We start from the raw sequence: 15000 nt of genomic DNA, 5'->3' as shown, positions 1-15000 counted from the left end.
CTATCCAAACCTAACCATTGGGGTAGAAGATGCAGGGTGATTTATAATTTTTTTTAGTGTGTCTTACATAACGTAAGGTACAGTATATACATACAGTGTGTGTGTGTGTGTGTGTGTGTGTGTGTGTGTGTGTGTGTGTGTGTGTGTGTGTGTGTGTGTGTATATATATATATATATATATATATATATATATATATATATATATATATATATATATATATATATATATATATATATATATATATATATATATATATATATATATATATATATGGTTTTTTAACTTAATTCATTCCTGAATGTTGTTCAAAATCCAAAATGTTTGAAAACTGAAACTATTTTCCCTATAAGAATCAATGTAAAATAGATTAGTCCACTCTCAGGCACTGGTCCACCATCTTTTAGTGGGTAATGACCAACACTCTCACTGCCAAGATGGCTGCTCCACAATATCTTCAGCTTAAATTTTTTTTTTTTTTTTTTATCCAGAAAGGATGTATTGAATTAATTTAATGACAAAGAACTCATCAAAAGATATTGTTTAAACCATGCAGGCATTCTTTTTGTCACTGATCAAATGAGGGAAACCTGGCAATGTGATACAGAGAGGAGAAACCCACTCACTGCCAAAATGAAGATGACCATAACACTTAGACATCTTGCTGCTGGGAAAAGCTACTGGGAAAATGCAGTTGTGCAGTAGTGATGGCATAGTGGATCATAGAGAGAGCCACAGGAGGTTTGCCTACATTCAGCCTGTTCCTAAAAAGGGTGACCATTCTAATCCCTCAAACTACCATCCAATTGCATTAATTTCCTGCCTATCTAAAGTTTTTTAATCTAACCTCAACAGGAAGATTCTTAAACATCTATCACTTCACAACCTTCTGTCTGATCGCCAGAATGGGTTCCATCATGGCCGCTCTACTGATGATCTTCTGGCTTTCTTTACTGAATCTTAGTCATCCTATTTTAGAGATTTTGGTGGAACTTCTGCTGTTGCCTTAAACATATCAAAAGCTTTTGATAGAGTCTGGCACAAAGCTTTGATATCCAAATGACCCTCCTACAGTTTCTATCCTTCTTTCTTTAACTTCATCCCAAATCTCCTTTCTGACTGTTCTATTGCTGCTGTGGTAGATGGTCACTGTTCTCCTAAATTTATTAACAGTGGTGTTCCTCAGGGTTCTGTCCTGTCACCCACTCTCTTCCTGTTATTCATCAATGATCTTCTAAATCAAACTTCTTGTCCTATCCACTCTTATACTGATGATACCACCCTGCACTTTTCCACATCTTTTCATAGACATCCAACCCTTCAGGGAGTAAACACTTCACACAGGGTAGCAACAGAATGCCTGACTTCTAATCTCTCCAAAATTTCTTATTGGGGCAGAGCAAACTTGGTATTGTTTAATCCCTCAAAAACTCAGTTCTTCCATCTATCAACTTGACACAGCCTTCCAGATATCTATCCCTTCTTGTTCAGTGATACTCAACTGTTCCCCTCTTCTACACTGAACATCCTCAGTCTGTTACTTGCAATCAAAACCATAAACTTCACATCTCATCTCTAGCTAAAACAGCTTCTATGAAGTTAAGTGTTGTGCGTCGTCTCCACCAGTTTTTCTCACCCCCTACCTGCTAACTCTGTACAAGGGCCTTATCCATCTATATATGGAGTATGCTTAACATATTTTTTTTTTTTTTTTGGTGGGTTTCCACTCATATATTGCTCTTTTAAACAGGGCAGAATTAAAACCTTTTCATTTCATCAACTTCTCTTCCTCTAACTGACTGTCATCAACCTCTTTCTCATTGCCACAATGTTGCATCTCTTGCTATCTTCTACAACTATTTTCATGCTAACTGTTCTGATCTTGCTAACTGCATGTCTCCCCTCCTATTGCGACCTCGCTACACAAGACCTTTTGTCTCTCACCCCTATTCTGTCCACCTTTCTAAAGCAAGAGTTAACCAATATTCTGAATCATTCATCCCTTTCTCTGGTAAACTCTGGAACTCCTTGTCTGCTTCTGTATTTTCCCCTTCCTATGGCTTGAACTCCTTCAAGATGTAGGTTTCAAGACACTTATACTTCAATTTTTGACTACTGCTTTGGACCCTATTTGGGGACCAGCATCTCATTGGACTTTTTTTTGCTGGTGTCCTCCCTTTACTCCTGTAAGGAAAAAAAAAGAACAACAAACAGAAAACAGCATATAGAATCATACAGCATCTATCATACCACTATTTCCTAATTACTCCTGAGCACCGAATGCTGTTTGTTTTACATAGAGGAACTTCTTAAATGGGATGACATTTAATTTATTTCAAAGGTTGAATTACTGTCTTACCATCTGTGTGTCTCCTCCAGATATATAAGAATGAAGGAAATATTTACAGAAATTTTAAATTAGCAATAAATGGCAGCATTTGCTACATCTTGTATTTTAAATCAAGTAACTTTGTTCAAGAACTGTATTGTAGTATGACAACCAAACCAATTATGAGTTAAAACTTTTGTTAAAAAAACAAGTTATTTGGAAAGGGAGATGTTTGGTAACCGAGGTTCCAATATATATATATATATATATATATATATATATATATATATATATATATATATATATATATATATATATATATATATATATATATATAGACACACACACACACACACATGTGTACCTCACCCTATGTCGTTTATTGGTTCCAGAGCTCATGACTTAGGTAGAACAACAACTTTCCAACAAGCTTTCCTTACTGAGTCTTGGTCATCCTATTTTACAGATTTTGGTGAAACTTTTGCTGTTGCCTTGGACATATCAAAAGCTTTTGATAGAGTCTGACACAAAGCTTTGATTTCCAAACTACCCTCTTACGGCTTCTATCCTTCTCTCTGTAACTTCATCTCAAGTTTCCTTTCTGACCGTTCTATTGCTGCTGTGGTAGACGGTCACTGTTCTTCTCCTAAATCTATTAACAGTGGTGTTCCTCAGGGTTCTGTCCTGTCACCCACTCTTCTTCTTATTCATTAATGATATTCTAAACCAAACTTTTTGTCCTATCCACTCCTATGCTGATGATACCACCCTGCACTTTTCCACGTCTTTTCATAGATGTCCAACCCTTCAGGAAGTAAACGTTTCACACAGGGAAGCCACAGAGCACTTGACTTCTGATCTTTCTAAAATTTCTGATTGGGGCAGAGCAAACTTGGTATTGTTCAATGCCTCAAAAACTCAATTCCTCCATCTATCAACTCGACACAATCTTCCAGACAACTATCCCCTCTTCTTCACTGAACGTCCTCGGTCTGTCCTTTACTTACAATCTGAACTGGAAACTTCACATCTCATCACTAGCTAAAAACAGCTTCTATGAAGTTAGGTGTTCTGAGACGTGTCCGCCAGTTTTTCTTGCCACCCCAGCTGCTAACTCTGTACAAGGGCCCTATCTGTCCATGTATGGAGTATGCTTCACATGTCTGGGGGGTTCCACTCATACTGCTCTTCTAGACAGGGTGGAATCAAAAGCTTTTCATCTCTTCAACTCCTCTCCTCTAAGTGACTGTCTTCAGCCTCTCTCTCATCGCTGCAGTGTTGCATCTCTAGCTGTCTTCTACCGCTATTTTCATGCTTACTGCTCTTCTGATCTTGCTAACTGCATGCCTCCCCTCCTCCCGCGGCCTCGCTGCACAAGACTTTCTTCTTTCCCTCACCCCTATTCTGTCCACCTCCCTAACGCAAGAGTTAACCAGTATTCTCAATCATTCATCCCTTTCTTTGGTAAACTCTGGAACTCCCTGCCTGCTTCTGTATTTCCACCTTCCTATGACTTGAATTCCTTCAAGAGGGAGGTTTCAAGATACTTATCCTTCAATTTTTGGCTACCGCTTTGGACCCTTTTTATGGGACTGGCATTTCAGTGGGCTTTTTTTTTTCTTTTTTTTTTCTTTTTTTCTTTTTTTTTTTTTTTTTTGTTGCCCTTGGTCAGTGTCCCTCCTACATAAAAAAAAAAAAAGTTAAAATAACCTCACTATAAACCACAAATAAACACTCCCCATTGCCTATTACAGTATTTATGATATGTACGTACAGTATTCTGAATAAAACCATTCAAGAATAATTAAGTAAAAACCAATTTTAAATTTACTTTATTGGTCCGTTGATGTTGCTCCTTGGGGCTGATGTAGGATGATGTTACATCACAGACGTGGCTTTCATTACAAGTACACACACACACAGACACACACAAAGAAAGAATAGTTAAAAACAGATGGATGGAATATTTAGAAACACATACATTGACCAACAGACAATTTGGTTTTGGAAGTGAAAGATCTTGTGTCACAAATTTAGTGAGTTTTTATAGTAGAGCAATTGATATAATTCAAGAGAGAGAGAAAGGGTTGAACAGACTGTGTTTATTTAGACCTAAAAAAGGCATTTGATAAGGTACCTTACCAGAGACTACTATGGAAAATTCAAAATATAGGGGGTTTGCAAGGAAACACACTGAATTGGATTACAGACTTCTTGAGGGCTAGAGAAATGAGAACAGTAATAAAGGGAGAAAAATCAGAATGGTGTATAGTTACAAGTGGAGTACCACGGGGGACAGTCTTAGCCCCCGTAATGTTTTTTTTTTTTTTTTTTTTTTTTTTTTTTTTTTTTTTTTTTTTTATGTAGGAAGGACACTGGCCAAGGGCAACAAAAATCTAATAAAAAAAATGCCCACTGAAATGCCAGTCCCATAAAAGGGTCAAAGCAGTGGTCAAAAATTGATGGATAAGTGTCTTGAAACCTCCCTCTTGAAGGAATTCAAGTCATAGGAAGGTGGAAATACAGAAGCAGGCAGGGAGTTCCAGAGTTTACCAGAGAAAGGGATGAATGATTGAAAATACTGGTTAACTCTTGCGTTAGAGAGGTGGACAGAATAGGGATGAGAGAAAGAAGAAAGTCTTGTGCAGCGAGGCCGCAGAAGAAGGGGAGGCATGCAGTTAGCAAGATCAGAAGAGCAGTTAGCATGAAAATAGTGGTAGAAGACAGCTAGATATGCAACATTGCGGCGGTGAGAGAGAGGCTGAAGACAGTCAGTTAGAGGAGAGGAATTGATGAGACAAAAGGCTTTTGATTCCAGCCTGTCTAGAAGAGCAGTATGAGTGGAACACCCCAGACATGTGAAGCATACTCCATACATGGACGGATAAGGCCCTTGTACAGAGTTAGCAGCTGGGGGGGTGAGAAAAACTGGCAGAGACGTCTCAGAACACCTAACTTCATAGAAGCTGTTTTAGCTAGAGATGAGATGTGAAGTTTCCAGTTCAGATTATAAGTAAAGGACAGACCGAGGATGTTCAGTGTAGAAGAGGGGGACAGTTGAGTGTCATTGAAGAAGAGGGGAGAGTTGTCTGGAAGGTTGTGTTGAGTTGATAGATGGAGGAATTGAGTTTTTGAGGCATTGAACAATACCAAGTTTGCTCTGCCCCAATCAGAAATTTTAGAAAGATCAGAAGTCAGGCGTTCTGTGGCTTCCTTGCGTGATATGTTTACCTCCTGAAGGGTTGGACGTCTATGAAAAGACGTGGAAAAGTGCAGGGTGATATCATCAGTGTAGGAGTGGATAGGACAAGAAGTTTGGTTTAGAAGATCATTAATGAATAATAAGAAGAGAGTGGGTGACAGAACAGAACCCTGAGGAACACCACTGTTAATAGATTTAAGAGAAGAACAGTGACCGTCTACCACAGCAGCAATAGAACGGTCAGAAAGGAAACTTGAAATGAAGTTACAGAGAGAAGGATAGAAGCTGTAGGAGGGTAGTTTGGAAATCAAAGCTTTGTGCTTTCTTTGTTTCTGGTGTATGTCAACGATATGGTGAATGAGGTTGACAGTTATATAAGTCTGTTTGCAGACGATGCAAAATTATTGAAAAGAGCGGAAAACAATATGGATTTTGAAATATTACTGAAAGATCTAAATAAGATATATAAATGGAGTAAGAAATGGGAAATGAAATTCAATGCAAAGAAATGCAAGGTGATGGAATTAGGAAAAAGCAAAAGAAGATTGACAAGTTTCTACACCATGGGAGAAGTGGAAATTAAGAAAAACCAAAGAAGAAAAAGACTTGGAAATTGCAGTCACTGATAATTTATCACTAGAAAAACATGTAAACGAAATAGTTGGGGAAACCAATGAGTTACTAAGGAAGATGAAAGGGGCATTTGCTTACATGGATGAAGAGATGATGAAAAAGTTGATGGAATATTTGATTCAACCAAAACTGGAATATGCCACAATTGTTTGGTCATCCCACAATAAAAAGGAAATAAGGAAAATAGAAAGGATCCAAAGAGCTGCAACCAAAAGATTGGATGCATCCATAGCAGCTGCAAGGATCTACCTAAGTTTGATTGTGCAGGGGGGCCAAATCTTGAGTACTGTCTCCATAATAGGGTCTTGTGCGAGGTGTGGGTGCAGGAGAAGAGGAAGTGTTTTTAGAGGAGTGGCTGAAAGGGAGAAATGGGAGAGTGATACAAGGTAAACAATGGCAGTCGGTGATATCAACAGGGAAGATGGCGACCAGCACAAACCAAAATATTTTTGAGGGCTTCAAGCAAGAGGACCTCAGTGTAGTGCACACAAATAAACAAATGTGGAAAATTGAAGAAGAAAGAAAGAAGAAAACTGAAGGAAGAAAGAAGTAGGTGGTGGCAATGTAAAAAAGATATCCAGTGATATATTATAGATGAAAAGTAGAGATGGAAAGAGAAAAAGAAACAAAGAACTAAAAGAAGAGGTGACAAAAATAGTAAACTTAAACAAGAAATACTGTGAAGAAATTTAAGAAAGTCAAGGAAGAGAATGAAGAGTTAAAGAAAACTTTGCAAGAGAGAGAGAGGTTAGAGTTGGAGAAGTAAAGAAAACTTTGCAAGAGAGAGAGGTTAGAGTTGGAGAAGTGAAGAAAACTTTGCAAGAGAGAGAGGTTAGAGTTGGAGAAGTGAAGAAAACTTTGCAAGAGAGAGAGGTTAGAGTTGGAGAAGTGAAGGAGTTAGTGACAAAGTCAAAAGTTGGAAAGAATAGACAGAACAACAACAAAAGGTGGACATGGAGGAGATAATAAGGCAACAGCAACAGGAGCACAGTAAGGACATGGAAAAGAAAGTGATTAAAATAATAAAGGAAAAAAGTAATCTTGTCAGAGACACGGTACAGAGAAAGATGTGTGTGGTGGTATTTGGGGTTAAGGAGAACCTGCCCATGAAAATAGCTGGAGAGAAAGAAGTGAAAAGGGCTTAGGAAATTATACCAGAAGTGGCAGAGGAAGGAGAGGGGATAATTGAACAAGTTGAAAATGTTTACAGGATTGGAAAATATGAGGAAAATTGAACAAGACCAATGAAAATAAGATTCAAATCACAAGCAGGAGTGGAACATGTCTTGCAAAGAACAGGAATATTGGCAAAAGTAGAAGGAATGAAGGAAATATGGATAAAAAAGAGACATGAACAAAGAAGAAAGAAGTAAATTGAAAGAATTAAGAGTAGAGGCCCAGGCAAAAAATGGGGAGAGAACACAAGAATAAGCAAAAAGATTCATCTGGAAAGTTGTGGACATGAAAGTGAGGAAATGGTGGCACAAAGATGCCATGCAAGATCACTAAGCAGAAGTTTAAAGATTTTGTATACAGGTATACAACCTTTTATCCAGAATTTCAAAAACTGCAGTTTTCCAGGATGTCGTCTGCACAACAAAAGTCACATTTGGCGTCAAACAACCCATGATAAACACAGGTCACATGGCTATGTGTCTCAGTGCTCCTCACACATGTAGCCTCTGCTACTCACAGATATTTTGTTTATATTTTTATGATCTCTTTTTATTTTGAAGACTGTGAAAATGTCATACAGTGCTGCATATTCCCCTATGGGTAACAGTGAGAAGCAGAAAAGGAAGCATCTATCATTATCAATAGCACAGAAAGTAGAATCACTGCAGAAGCTGGATCATGGCGTATCTGTGCAGAGTCTTACAGAAGATTATGGTGTGGAAACTAGCACAATATATGACCTAAAGAAACAGAAACACAAGTTGTTGAAGTTTTACAGTGATAGTCATGACCAGAAACTAATGAAAAATAGGAAAACACTGCATAGGGCAAAAAATGAAAATCCTGACCATGTGCTGATGAGTGGGTTCGACAGTGAAGAAGTGAATATATGCCACTGATTGGTTTGTTGGTAATGAAACAAGCTAAAAAAATACCATGAAAAACTGAACATTGAATATTCAGCCAGTTTATGTTTAAAGCTTTACTTAATGTTTTAATGTCACACGCTAGGGTGACGAGACCGCTACCCTCCTTGCTGAGTAACTGGCAAGATTTAGACTTTGTGGCCATGGGCCGAGCACTACCACTGAGTCACCTGGTTCCCTGTAATGCTTTATCTGAAAAACGTTAAAATCTACACTAAAAAAGAGATTGTCAACCTGTACTAACATTGATGGTTTGGTGTCAAGCCTATTGGAACTTAATGACTACTTAAAGAACAACAAACCAGATGTACTATGTTTAACAGAAATCAAACTAAAAAGAGAAATAAAGTTGGGATTTGCAAGGAAAGGATATAGCACATGGAGGAGAGACAGAAAAGGAAAGGGAGGAGGAGTGATAATATTGGTAAAAGAGGATGTTGTTGAGGAAGTGGAATATGGTGATGGAATGGCAGAAACATTGAATGTTGTGATTAAGATCAAAGGAAGTGAAAAAAGGAAAGCCATTGTGACATACATACAACCAAAAACTAATGCATGGGAGACCAATAAATTTAAAAGCATGCAACTAAAAACAAGAAATAGTACAGAGAAAATGATAAGGAAAAGTAATAAAGTGTGCTTATTAGGCGACTTCAACAATGAAGGAATTAACTGAGAGGAAATGGAAGTGAAAGAAAATGTTGGATCATGGAGCGAAGAGCTTATGTAAACCAAGATGGTGAATACAATGAGACAATTGGTGAACAAGCCTACAAGATGCAGAGAAGAAGAACCATCACAGTTGGACTTAGTGTTTACAAAAACCCCAGAAAGTATACCAAGTATACATTGTTCGAGTCCACTGGGAAGAAGCAATCATGTGACAATAGAAATAGTACCACAGGAGGAAAAAGTGTTGCACAGGAAAAAAACAATACAGAAATGAGAGACAGAACTATGCTAAAGCAAACTTTGCAGAACTTAATAAATTCTATGGAAAAATGAACTGGAAAGAGCTATTTGAAGATAAAGTAGTGCAAAAAAAATATGAGATATTTTTGAGCAAGTATAGAGAGAAGATGCAGCAGTTTGTGCCAAGTTATGAAGTAAAAATTGGGAAGCATGAATGGTGTAATGACAGGTGTGTAGAAGCAAAAAAGAAAGAGGACAGGGCATGGAGGAAAATGATGAGACAACTGAACAGAAATGCTAGAGAAGAATACAGAAAGGCAAGGAATGAATATAGCATAATAAGAAGAGAAGAAGGAACTTTGAAAGTGACATAGTAAGGAAATGCAAGGAAGAACCCAAACTCTTCTACAGATACATAAATGGGAAAATGAAACATAAGGATGGCATAAACAAGTTAAAAAGGGAAGAAGGAATTTATGAAACTACTGAGGAGATGAGTGTACTAATGAATAAGAGTTTTCAATCTGTGTTTACAAAGGAAACCAAATTTGTGGCATCAAAAGATGGTATCACAGAATGAGAAAATACAGGGGATAGAGACAAGAAATCAAGAAACTGCTGGAAGAGCTGAATGTTAGAAAAGCTATGGGACCAGATCAAGTAAATGGATGGATATTAAAAGAATGCAGAGAACAAATAGAAGAACCCATATGGGATATGATTAACAGCTTGTTGAGAGAAGGAAAAGTACTAAGGGAATGGAAAAGAGCTAACATAGTGCCAATATACAAAGGGGGAAATAAAATGGAACCCTTAAATTATAGACTGGTTTCACTAACAAGTATTGTAAGCAAGCTTTGTGAAATAGTAATTAAACACAGATGAGTGGAATATCTAGAAGATGAAAAGATAATTGCAGAAAAGCAATTTGGATTCAGGAAAGGGAGATCCTGCATCACTAATCTACTGAGCTGCTATATGAGAATAGTAGATGGAGTGCAAGAGCAGGACAGATGGGTTGATGTGGTATACCTGGATCTCAAAAAAGTATTCGATAAAGTTCCCCACAAAAGCCTTATGTGGAAGCTAGAGAATGGAGGAGGACTAAAGGGAGCAACCTTGAGATGAATGGAGGATTATTTACAAGAGAGGGAATTGAGAATAGTAATCAGAGACACTAAATCAAGAAAAACTGACATAACTCAAAACAGCTTAAGCCAGGGTGTGTGTGTGTGTGTGTGTGTGTGTGTGTGTATATATATATATATATATATATATATATATATATATATATATATATATATATATATATATATATATATATATATATATATATATATATAGTGAAACCTCAGTTCTCAGACTTAATTCATTCCTGAATGCCATTCGAAATATGAAATGTTAAAAAAATTAAACTATTTTTCCCATAAGAATCAATGTAAAATTGATTAATCCATTCCCAGACACCAGTCTAACCATGTCTTAGCGGCTTATGACAGACACTCGCACAGCCAAGATGGCTGCTTTACAATATCTCCAGCTCACAAATTATTTATCCAGGAAGGATGTATTGAATGAAATTGGTGACACAAAACTCCTCATAAGATACTGTTTAGGCCGATCTAGTTAGGGAAGACTTACAGAGTGACACAGAGAGTAGCAGCCAACTTATTGCCAAAATGAAGGTGATCATAACACTTAGACATCTTGCTGCTGAGAAAAGCCACTGGAAAAATGCTGTTGTGCAGTAATGATGGCATTGAGGGTCATTGAGAGAGCCACAGGTGGCTCGGGATTACTCCTGAGTGCTAAGAACTGTTTGTTTACATAGAGACTTTTCAATGGGATTAGATTTACCTTATTTCAAAGATTGAATTACTGTCTTACGCTCTGTCTCTCCTCCAAATATATAAAAGTGAAGTAGATATTTATAGAAATTATATATTAGTAATAAACAGCAGCTTTTGCTGTCTTTTAATATCTGAAATCAAGTAACTTTGTTCTAGAACTAAATTCTGGTACCACAACTTAAGCAATAATGAGTCCAAAATTTTGTTTGAAACTGACTTGTTCAAAAAGGGAAGTGTTTGATAACCTAGGTTCCACTGTATATATATATATATATATATATATATATATATATATATATATATATATATATATATATATATATATATATATATATATATATATATATATATATATATATATATATATATATATATATATATATATATATATATATATATATATATATATATATATATATATATATATATATATATATATATATATATATATATATATATATATATATATATATATATATATATATATATATATATATATATATATATATATATATATATATATATATATATATATATATATATATATATATATATATATATATATATATATATATATATATATATATATATATATATGTGTGTGTGTGTGTGTGTGTGTGTGTGTGTGTGTGTGTGTGTGTGTGTGTGTGTGTGTGTGTGTGTGTGTTTACCTAGATGTATTGTACAAGGCATGAGCCAAATCTCCTTTTGTCCCGTTTCCATAACCATATTTACCCAGTTTCTCTTTAAACACATTTTTTTTTTGTCTGTACCTCCTGTATTTTTTTCATTCTGTGATACCATCTTTTGGTGCCACAAATTCAGTTTCCTTTGTAAACACAGAATGAAAACTCTTATTCATTAGTACACTTGTCTCCTCAGTAGTTTCATAAATTCCTCCTTCCCTTTTTAATTTGTTTATGCCATCCTTATGTTTCATTTTCCCATTTATGTATCTGTAGAAGAGTTTGAGTTTTTTCTTGCATTTCCTTACTATGTCACTTTCAAAGTTTCTTTCTTCTCTTCTTATTATGCTATATTCCTTCCTTGCCCTTCTGTATTCTTCTCTAGTATTTCTGTTCAGTTGCCTCATCATTTTCTTCCATGCTCTATTCTTTTTCTTTTTTGCTTTACACACTGGGTATTATACCAACCATGTTTCCCAATTTTCACTTTATAACTTGGCACAAACTGTTGTACCCCCTCTCTATATTTGCTCAAAAATATTTTGTATTTTCTTGCACTACATTACCTTAAAAAATTCTTTTCAGTTAATTTTTTCATAAAATTTATTAAGCTCTGCAAAGTTTGCCTCAGCATAGTCCTGTCTCCCATCCCTGTATTGTTCTTTCCCATGCAACATTGTTTTCCTCCTGCAGTACTATTTTTATTATCACATGATCACTGAGACTTGATCTACTTTTTGGGGTTTTTGTAAACACTAATTCCAACTGTGATGGTTCTCCTCCTCTGCATCTTGTAGGCTCATTCAGCCATTGTCTCACTGTATTCACCATCATGTGTGTGAGTGTGTGTGTGTGTGTGTGTGTGTGTGTGTGTGTATACTGATGTTTAAAAATATTGTAAAACTTTTACTGTGCATAAATTTAGATTCAGTACTGTTTACATTTTGAGAATAGTGGTTTTGTACCATGATGTCCACAAAGCTGTCATCCATCTTTGTAACTGTCATACATCATTGCAACTGTCATAAATAACTGTTGTGCTTGTGTGGCTAAACAAAGATATCATGATGAGAGAGGTTTGGATTCATATATATATTAACCACATAATCCTCAGTGGACCATTATTATATGGTTTAACATGAATTCACACCATCTCCATCATGATACCTCACAAGCACAATGATGATGTATGACAATAGCTGCAATAATGGATGACAACTTTTGTGGACCACTACTCAATATGACCACTATCAAGTAATTTTCTGATATTATTGTTATTGGTTGCTCAGACCTTGCATTTCAGGTGACATTTACTCCAGAAGAAAATTTATCACCACTCAGTTATTTCTCATCCCCACAGAGCAACTAGGAACTCCTTCACAAGACTTTATGTCTAGATTACAGCCAACTGTTCGCAACTATGTTGAAAACCGTCCTCGCTACCCTGGCTACTCCTTTGATCGTCTTTTCCCTGATGTTCTCTTCCCTGCTGAGTCTACCGATCACAATCGCCTAAAAGGTAAGAAGAGTGCAACTACTTTGGATTTCAATTTTGCACATCTCTCAATTAATAAGTAAATTATCAGGATACCTGGCAAATTTTTTAAAATACTGTAGTTTTCAAATAGTAAAAAGAAAAATTTGTATAAATTATCTCCCATCACAAATTTATGTATTTGTAGTTGCCAGAGTATAATTCTTCTTTCATCCAGATTACACATCATCTAAAATTAATTTGATAGGGAAAATGTGATAAATTTATGTCACAGAGAAGGGCAGAAAGCAATATAAGGTAGTATCATAGTCAGGCCCAAGCTCTAGGCCCAAGAACAAGAACGGCCAATATCAAAAGGTTACGTTTTGAGAAAAACACCATTCTAGCACAAAGATTTCTGACTGATCATTGACTTTGACTCAGAACAGAGTGCTGGTATGGCTTCCCCATTGCGCCACCGACTTTGACCATTATAACACTGATAGAAACACATAATTCCAGTTTCTCAAAAGGGCCATTTTTTGACATTGATTCTTCTTGTTTTTGGGCTTAGAGTTATGATAACTGATAAACTGGTATGTTATTTTCTGCCCTTCTGTGTTAGTTTGAGCTGCTACTTGGACCAAAGTCTGATTGATGGGCAGACTATGAATATGAAGTTCAAGGAAAGTTGGGCTTATTTTATCTTTTTTAGATATCCTGCCAAATTATAGGTGCATCTTAAACTCTGGTATGTCTTATATGGCAGGAGACATGGTATTTGGGAAGTGAATACAGTAAAACTCTCAAATCGGCATGATTGGAACTCTAGCATTTACAACTTAACTAGTTTCACGCCTTATTTGCCATCCTCCTTTCTCCCCACATTACCATAAAATAAAGGCAAAATAAACCAACAAAAACAGTAATGAAATGTTTTATTTGGTGAAGTGTACACTTTTCATTATTGTAGAATTTTATTATGCAGTTTATTCTTCATCTAGTCACTAAACTCTGTTCAAGATTATAAAGCTTGTATTTTCAAATGTTAGATGCATTTGTTTCTTTTATTTTTACATTTTTATTTATTTATTTTTTTTTTTTCTTTTTCAAATATCAAACTAAATTAATGATATATTTTTTCTATGATTCACTCTTATTACTGTATCAGTGTGTACTGTAGCTTTATTTTTCAAATGTTGAACTTAATTCACTCAGTTTTTTTTTAACATCAAATGTTTTACAATTTATCCATAGTATTTGCCAAATATCACTTATCACTCTGAATCACCAGTTTGCTAACCACAACACAGGATTATATATCAGAGGAACTGATGAAGATTCCCATACTGCTTTTGCACTCAGACTCAGTTGTTGAGGGTTGGGCTTCCCTGGATACTGGCTTGGGCTTAAAGAATAATGAAATTATTCTCTGCTTCTGGGCATCATGTCACTTGATGACAGATTAAAGATTTCATACAGTAGGGTAATATTTTTCCAAGTCATTTTAGTCCATCAGGCCTTGCATTACCATATCAAAGTAGAAATGAAACTTGGACAGCTTCATTTTCAGGATGCCACCATTTGGCATTGCAGTGGACAGCTAAAGTGCATGGCAGACTGAGTGATTGAATATGGCTCATACTTTAAACAGAACATTTTTTACTTATTCACCATCTCATGACTCCCCTTTCTTTTGCCTGACGTGCCGAGCACTTGAGTCAGAATCATACTTAAATCAAAATATTGAAATATTGCCTGCCTTAACTCAGGCGCTGAGTTGTTGCATCAGAATCATATTTCGGTTACAATAT

The 15000-nt window shown here is 35.9% G+C and overlaps 1 protein-coding gene across 14 annotated transcripts in view; it reads left to right on the top strand.

Moving 5' to 3' along the window:
• The window catches only part of LOC135103725 (stress-activated protein kinase JNK-like), a 310917-nt gene that overhangs the window by 263726 nt on the left and 32191 nt on the right, over positions 1-15000 (top strand). For all 14 annotated transcript variants that reach the window (XM_064010369.1, XM_064010360.1, XM_064010371.1 and 11 more), the window contains one exon: positions 13073-13231. In XM_064010369.1, coding sequence (XP_063866439.1) covers positions 13073-13231 — 159 coding nt within the window. The remainder of the gene's footprint in view (positions 1-13072; positions 13232-15000) is intronic.

The sequence above is a fragment of the Scylla paramamosain genome, chromosome 9 (genome assembly GCF_035594125.1).
Source record: "Scylla paramamosain isolate STU-SP2022 chromosome 9, ASM3559412v1, whole genome shotgun sequence".
In the NCBI taxonomy this organism is placed as follows: Eukaryota; Metazoa; Arthropoda; class Malacostraca; order Decapoda; family Portunidae; genus Scylla; species Scylla paramamosain.
Note: the sequence above shows the minus strand (reverse complement) of the source record. Positions and strands in the feature narration are given on the sequence as shown.